Here is a 7,051-nt window from a genome sequence, read left to right on the forward strand (position 1 = left end):
GTGTGTGTGTAGTAATTATGTGTACTTTTCTTGTGGAGGCTACACCTTTAAGCAACCTCTAAAGATCAGCACCAGAGGAAATTACTAGTGAAGTGAATGTACCCTGTGATGTGGAGGTGACCTCTACAATATTAATGCTCTTAAAGGTGCTCTAAGCGATGCTGGGTAACGTCACTTCTGTTGACATTCAAACAAAACAGAGCTAGCTCGCTACTTCCTCCCCCTCCCTCCCGTGCAATTGAAACTCTCCTAAACGTGCATCTCGTCTGTGATTTGCTGGAACAGTATATGTTTTTATGGGCTAGGTTTGCCTAGGTTGTTTTTGTTGCCGTTTTTGGAGCCTGGGCTGTCCACAGAGATCGTGTTTTTTTTGTTGTTTTTTTTACACTGTCTTCAGGACACAGACAGCTAGCGGATGGTGAGGTGATGTTTGCTGTAAGTGCCAAAAAATGTTTTCGCCTCGTTGCATCGTTTAGAGCACCTTTAACGTTGAGAAGTCATTGTTTATTTTGGCTGCTGCGGTTATGTCACACTCAGGTGAATGATTTCATGCGTCGGGGCTGGGAAGAGCCAGCTGGAAAGGTCTCATTAGCCACCAGGAGTGAAGAACCTGCTCTGTGCTGGGTCGACCGTCCAAAACCAGCATTGCTAGACCCCCAAGACCATTCCCACTCCGAGTGCTCAGACTGTGATGCCATTTCTGGCCTGAACGTCCGCTGCCATAGTTTTCTCCAGATACCACTGACACATGCCTGCCTATTGTTATTCCAGGACATTGGCCCCTAATGTGAAACTTCCCAGAGGCAATTTCCCTCCCTGGCAGCGCACCAAGAATCTTAATTAGCAACTAAACATTGGCTGGTTGAGTTGATTGGAGAGTTTACGTTTGAACAACTGCGTTGTGGTTATCAGGATCGGAAATTGACCCATCACTTGCCCTGCTGTATTGGTCACGCCCTCATCAGTGGATCAAACTGCTGGCTGTGTTTTCACAAAATATTGTTTATCACTGCCTTGGTTAAAGTTAATTTTCCTCACTCTAACACAAACAAGATACCAGTTGAAGTTGAAAGGCATATCAGATCAAAAGGCCTAACTTTTATTTTATTTATGCAAAATAACATCACTGAAACTTTAACAATCTTGACATAATGATAATTGTATTGTCTGTTGTGAAGATTATGGTGGTGGCGATGGTTGTGAGATCCATCAGCATCTAGTAGAAGATTCAAGATTCAGCATGTCTTTGGCCTGGCCATGGTGATCTGAGGAGGAAAGACATCGATCATGACCACAGGCATCCATAGCACTCCCTTTATTTGGACAAGGTACTTAAACTGCACATTTATCAAGTTTTAATAGCAGCCTAAAAACTCGGACCTTTTTTTAGACTATTTTTTTGTTCGTTTGTTTGGTCTTGCAGTTTGCACATTTCCTCTGACTCCTGGTGGCTCACGGCCAAGATAAATAGAGGCCAAACATGGATGTCCAGTTAAAGGTCAGTTGTGCTGGACTAGCACACAACTGCCACTTCAGACACCTTACATCATCTCACACCAAGGAGGGTTTTTCACTCCAGTTTTGCTGGAGTTTTTAATACAAACATTTAATTAGCTTTCCCCCGTACCATAACATGTATTCCTGCAGGTGCCCTTGCTACACACATTTGGAGGCTGTAATTCATCATGGTTTTTCTAACATTCAGTACTGATATTTGTTTTTTGCATTTGATTGTCACCCACAAAAGTCTACTGCAGGTGCAGCAACAGTTAACCAAAATCTTTAATTTGTATAATGATTTTTATTTAGCACTGCCTATCACCTGAGGAAATGTGCATATGTATATTTTTGTCTATACAGGGTTCTATATGTGTATATTTGTATGTTGTTTTGACCTTACCGGGTGGCGGAAACTAGCCATGTATTCAGAACACAGGAACCTCTGTGGCAGAGGGTCCGTGCGTTGGCTGGCTACCTGTGGGCGTGGCACTTTGACCGGAGCGATGTTAAGGGACATTCTTGGAGGAAATGCCCGCTGTAGGAGGCCAAACTTGTCTGCATACTCCGACACCAAGTACTGATGCCTGGAAGAGAGAAGGAAGGCACCACACTTGAGTAACAGCATCGTAAGGCTGCATGGGGAAGTTGTAGAAGATTAAATTGAGCACATCACATCCCAATAAGTTAATCATGTTTCATCCCCTAGGTTAAAGGGGTTAGTGCTCTAATTGGTACTGTTTAGTACAGTCTATGGTTTGGTAAAGCTGATGGACATGTCAGTAGCTGAATGAGCTATTATTTGACTTCCAAAAAAACAGAAAGGGAGTACCGTTGTTTTGTTTCAGGTTTAGGGAGCTTGACTTTGGGCTTCTTGTCCTGCTGGAGGTTGTGGAAACTCTCCCTGTAGCTGGTGGTGTAGTTTGGCTGACTCCCTACAGAACAGACAACACACACACACACACACTCGGGCAATTATCACCTGTTTTCTAAAGGTGAGCTGGACTGATAAGTATAAGTGTGTATATATATACTCTTTTGATCCCGTGAGGGAAATTTGGTCTCTGGATTTATCCCAATCCGTGAATTACTGAAAAACAGTGTGAGGTGAAGGACGCACTAATCCCGGCGCAGTGAGCTGCCTGCAACAACAGCGGCGCCCGGGGAGCAGTGAGGGGTTAGGTGCCTTGCTCAAGGGCACTTCAGCCGTGCCTACTGGTCGGGGTTTGAACCGGCAACCCTCTGGTTACAAGTCCGAAGTGCTAACCAGTAGGCCACGGCTGCCCAACTGATGCACCCATGGTGGTGGATGACGGTGGATGAGTGCTTGCAGCCCTAGAGCTGTCATTCAAACACATTTCCTGAACCCACTGGTTGTAAACCTGGGCAAGGTCCAAAGACCTCACCTGTACTTTTGGTCTGTGATGCATGGATCAAACCTCAAAAATCTTGAATAGCAATAATCAACCATGTCTACATGCAATAATTCACTTCCTCCCATACATGTGGCTTGTTGACTTGAGCCACTTCATGTTTTCATATATGTGTGTAAACAGTGGTGCAATGCACTGCAAAGCACACCTTGAAAAACCAAGTGACAACATTTTGGAACCAAATGTCCATATATAGTTTTGGATCATTTTGAGACTTGATATGCATTTTTTTTTTTTTTTTTGCTCAACTTAAATTAGCAATACCATCAGACTCTGTGTGGTATTGTAACAGTGGAGAGAGAGAGAGGGGTAAAGGCTGCCTGCAGTACCTTTGAGGATGGTGGCGGTCTGCGAAGCGAAACGCTGATTAAGCAGACTCTCCAGACGGACCGAGTGGCACATGTCCGACAGGAAGTCCTCGTAGGCGATGGTCTTGGGCCTCTCTGTTTGCTCCTGCAGCTGAGCCGCACCACCTAAACAACACACACACCGCCAGAGAAGTGACACAATAAGCAAATGCCTTCAGTCTCCAACAAACAGCTTTTTTATTTTATTTCTTTTTTTTTTTATTTGTTTTGTCGTTTCACTGCTGAGCAAATGTAATCAAACCAAATGTATCAAGTCAGAGCCATCTTCAGCACTTTGATAGGCAGAACCATTATCACAAAACATTTGGCTCTCTGCTGTGTACTTGTGTTATCTGGGAGACTAGACGCAGAACCTCGTATCCGGAGTGAAAACTCACTCACTGGAGAACCCTCGGGGGAGGGGGTCAACTGTATCAGCGGAGGGACGCGGACTTGCAATCTCCATCTCCGCTACTTCCTCCTCAAACTGTTTCATTTCCACAGCTAATATGTTTACAGACCACATTACCCAGGGATACACACTAACAGTCTTGCTTACAAGTTTCCTCTGATCTTGTTGATGGCTGATCTGTACCAAAGGCATAGTACGAAACACAGCCCTGCGGGTTTGGTCCATAGGGTGGGATGGTTGCTCAGAATACCCTTGGTGTCTTTATGTGTCCGGTTGCTATTAGGCAATGATGGGACTAAGGTCTAAATGATTGCCACAGAGGCTTGGGGTAGCCATATATCTGCCAAATGGTTCTTCTGACAATTTGGCCAAGTAGTAAAGGACACAAGGGTTTTAATGGGTCATCACTTGCTATTGATGGGTTAGGGAGAGGAAGGACTGACCTTTTTAAGCATAGCCAACTCAATACAGAGCTGTGGAGGAGGGGGCTGCGGAATATTACTGGCTGAGTGCAGGGTGATCGCCATGATTTCTAACCTGTATAAGGCCGTGCTTTACCTTCTCCACTGCCAATCTGTGGCAGCTTGTCCGTGGCCTTCGCAGTCTCCTTGGCAACTGGTGCAGCCTCCTTTGCCGGAGCGGTGTCTGACCTCCATGCCTCTTTGATGTGGCTGCTAGTAGGGCAGGCTGTGGCGGGGGTAGCACAGCTGTGGGACTGCTGGGCAGGAGGCGGGGGGGTGGGGGTGGTGGTGGTGGTGGTGGTGAGCGTGGAGGCTGAGGGAGACGAAGCCGACGAGAGGCCGGTGGGGGGGCCGGAGGAAGAGGACGAGGAGGTCTGGGATGCGGAGGTGGCGGGTGGGGAGGCCCAAGCGGTCAGTTTGCTCCCCTCGGCAGGGGGCACCGTGGTGTCCTGGCACCCTGCTCGAGGGGGAGTGGCAGAGGGTTTCGCATTGGCAGCTGAGTTGGCCGCCTGGTTCCGTTTTGGCTCCTCACGCTCTTTGTCCAGGACAGAGACCACTAGGGACTTCCCCCTCTGTGAGTGGAAACCCCACATCCCCCCCAAAGAATTAGCTCATTTTTTAGTATTATTATTTGCTATTGTTGTTGTTCTCCAAGAACTGTTCAAGACATGGCATTTGTCTAGCATCCTTGAACACTTATCTCCCTCATCAGTTGTCACAGACTCTAATGCAAATGCAAACGGTGCTGGACAGACGTACCTGAGTGAAAGAGGAGCTTCCATAGACACTGTTGGTGGTCCTGTAGCAGTATTTGCGGTACTTGGTCCACGTGTCCTTATCAATCTACAAGCATATTCACAAACGCGGGAAATGGGACTTAAAAAATACTGGCTATATATATGAACACGACTTTTGAAAAAGTAAAGAGAAAAAAAGGACCGGGAGAGAGACCTTTGATCTGATCTGTCCTCTAAATTCCAATTAATCGGCAACAAGAATAAATATGCATTGTTTAAGTTCAATTTATTTCTTTGTCCCAAATGGGCAATTTGATTGCAGACAGGATCACATACCACACGACAATAGACACAACACAATACAATACAGACAAATATGCACAAAATAATAATTTAGTTGTGATAAACAGGTCTGACAATGCCTAAAAAGTCAGTTTTACTGACTAGCCACTCTTGATGTCCACAAAGGGCCTGAATCTGCGGGCGGACGCTGGTTGGTGTGGGCACACTAAAGAGGAAGAGATGGCATGACTCCGGAAAAGGGCACCATCTTCCTGTTTATGTAAGGAAGGAAACTATTGCCCAGCAAATGGCCCCTTTTGAGGAACCAAGAAATCTTTTCCAAGAAATCTAGTATCAGTAAGGTGGTGAAACGGATGCTGATTCTAATTGTCATTTTCTCTGTTGCCAACTACTTAGTCTGCATTGTATGTTTAACATGGAGGCAGTTTCCTTCTGCACTACAGAAGAATTCATAACCAACTCCTCTGTATGATACAGGCCGACAGGCCACATCTCTGCTCAACTACCGGTACTTCTTGACGATTCAAACTTCCCTTTTCCCTCATTATAATAATTGGTGAGTACCGGTAGGTATAACTAATGGTTATTGTCTAATCATGAAGATAATACAGAAGACCAGAGTTTTTTAAGAAACAAACCACTGTAAATATGACAGTTCTCCTTTTTTAATGTTGTGTGCTTACCTTACCCTATGACAGGTATCCTATGTTGTGTGCTTACCTTAGGTGGCGGGGTGGCATAGAAGGGCGGGTTGAGCTTCTTCTGCGGTTGGCAGCGGAACTGGTACAGCTGCAGCGAGGCCTCAGTGAAGGGCTTGTAGTCCGCCCTGTGGGTGCTCTGCAGCACTCCCGGCTGAAGGGGCATCAGTGACCCGAGGGAGCAGGAGGAGAGGATAGAGGGAGAAGGGCACGAGAGGAGATAGATAGATAGATTACTTTATTCAGCCCCCAAAGGGAAATTATGGTGTTACAGCAGCAATTAATAATAAACATATATCACACATATAAATAGAAGTTAAAAATAATTGGATATAAGGTCCTTGTTACAGTGAAGTTGAAGCAACCTCCAGCTGATAAACTGTTGTCTGACTAGTATGTTCAGTGGATGTGAGGTGTTGTCCATAATGTTAAGGAGCTTTTGCAACATCTTTCTCTCAACAACCAACTCTAGGGGTTCAAGTGTATTTCCAAGCACAAAGCCAGCTCTTTTTTTTGGTGTCATTTGCTCTGATACTGGTGCCCCAACAGATTAACTCACTTTCCAAAAATCTTTTTGTACACAGTATTGAGTGAGACATTTATATATTTAAATCAGAAAACATTGTTTATGTACATTGCCAAATGACTCATGTTAGTATTCTCAATAAGTATGACTTGTATTATGTACTAAATGATCATCATTTTCATCAAGTACATCACTATCTGTCATCTCATCAAGGTTAGACTACTGGAAAGGTCCAATAGTAACAACTTGGAGCCTCCATTAGAATTATTATTACTCTATCACTTTATCTTATATTAATGTCATAACTGGCTAATTAAACAGAGAGAAGAAATAGGTTTGTCAAACATTTACACTGTACCTTCCATTGTTTCAAGTTGGAATTCATCTATTAAGTTGTTACTGATACGGACACTCTGAATCTTTCATTTCTTGCACTTCTAGTAAGTATAGTCCATAAAATATCCAGATCTGATTTAATAGATCTAAAGTGGCATTCACTTTACCCTCTGTGGCCTGAATAGAATATTGGTGTAATGATGTCACAATGCTTTGGACTAGCTGCCCGTTGTGACTGGCTCAGATGTTTGGCCACAAGTCATGATGTCATAACATTCTATCATGATAATGCCATTCCAGA

At 44.6% G+C, this 7,051-nt stretch overlaps 1 protein-coding gene and 1 long non-coding RNA gene across 3 annotated transcripts; one reads left to right on the forward strand and one right to left on the reverse strand.

Moving 5' to 3' along the window:
- Window positions 1-1,078: 1,078 nt before the first annotated feature.
- LOC121689693 (uncharacterized protein DDB_G0271670-like) lies at window positions 1,079-6,987 on the reverse strand. The gene is made up of 8 exons (XM_042069725.1): window positions 6,773-6,987; window positions 5,911-6,042; window positions 4,910-4,993; window positions 4,248-4,722; window positions 3,260-3,403; window positions 2,330-2,432; window positions 1,901-2,084; window positions 1,079-1,265 (listed from the first exon to the last, which is right to left on the reverse strand). The coding sequence occupies exons 1-8, from the start codon at window positions 6,797-6,799 to the stop codon at window positions 1,236-1,238; spliced, it is 1,179 nt and encodes a 392-aa protein (XP_041925659.1). The 5' UTR covers window positions 6,800-6,987; the 3' UTR covers window positions 1,079-1,235.
- LOC121689695 lies at window positions 2,047-5,975 on the forward strand. Of its 2 annotated transcripts, none has more exons than XR_006024849.1 (3): window positions 2,047-2,126; window positions 5,356-5,531; window positions 5,668-5,917. It is a non-coding gene; the product is annotated as an uncharacterized LOC121689695 (long non-coding RNA). The 2 variants fall into 2 exon arrangements; XR_006024848.1 differs by lacking the exon at window positions 2,047-2,126 and having other exon boundaries at window positions 4,715-5,531; window positions 5,668-5,746; window positions 5,889-5,975.
- Window positions 6,988-7,051: the final 64 nt, after the last annotated feature.

This window comes from Alosa sapidissima, chromosome 18 (genome assembly GCF_018492685.1).
Source record: "Alosa sapidissima isolate fAloSap1 chromosome 18, fAloSap1.pri, whole genome shotgun sequence".
Taxonomy (NCBI): domain Eukaryota; kingdom Metazoa; phylum Chordata; class Actinopteri; order Clupeiformes; family Clupeidae; genus Alosa; species Alosa sapidissima.

Bases quoted from the DNA above. Each gene is read 5' to 3' on its own strand.
- LOC121689693 (XM_042069725.1), bottom strand. From the start codon at position 6,799: ATGAATTCCAACTTGAAACAATGGAAG. The intron at 6,043-6,772 runs GTACAGTGTAAA...ATGCCCCTTCAG, and splicing joins CCAACTTGAAACAATGGAAG to CCGGGAGTGCTGCAGAGCAC. The intron at 2,085-2,329 runs GTACTCCCTTTC...TCTCTCTTCCAG, and splicing joins AAACCTGAAACAAAACAACG to GCATCAGTACTTGGTGTCGG.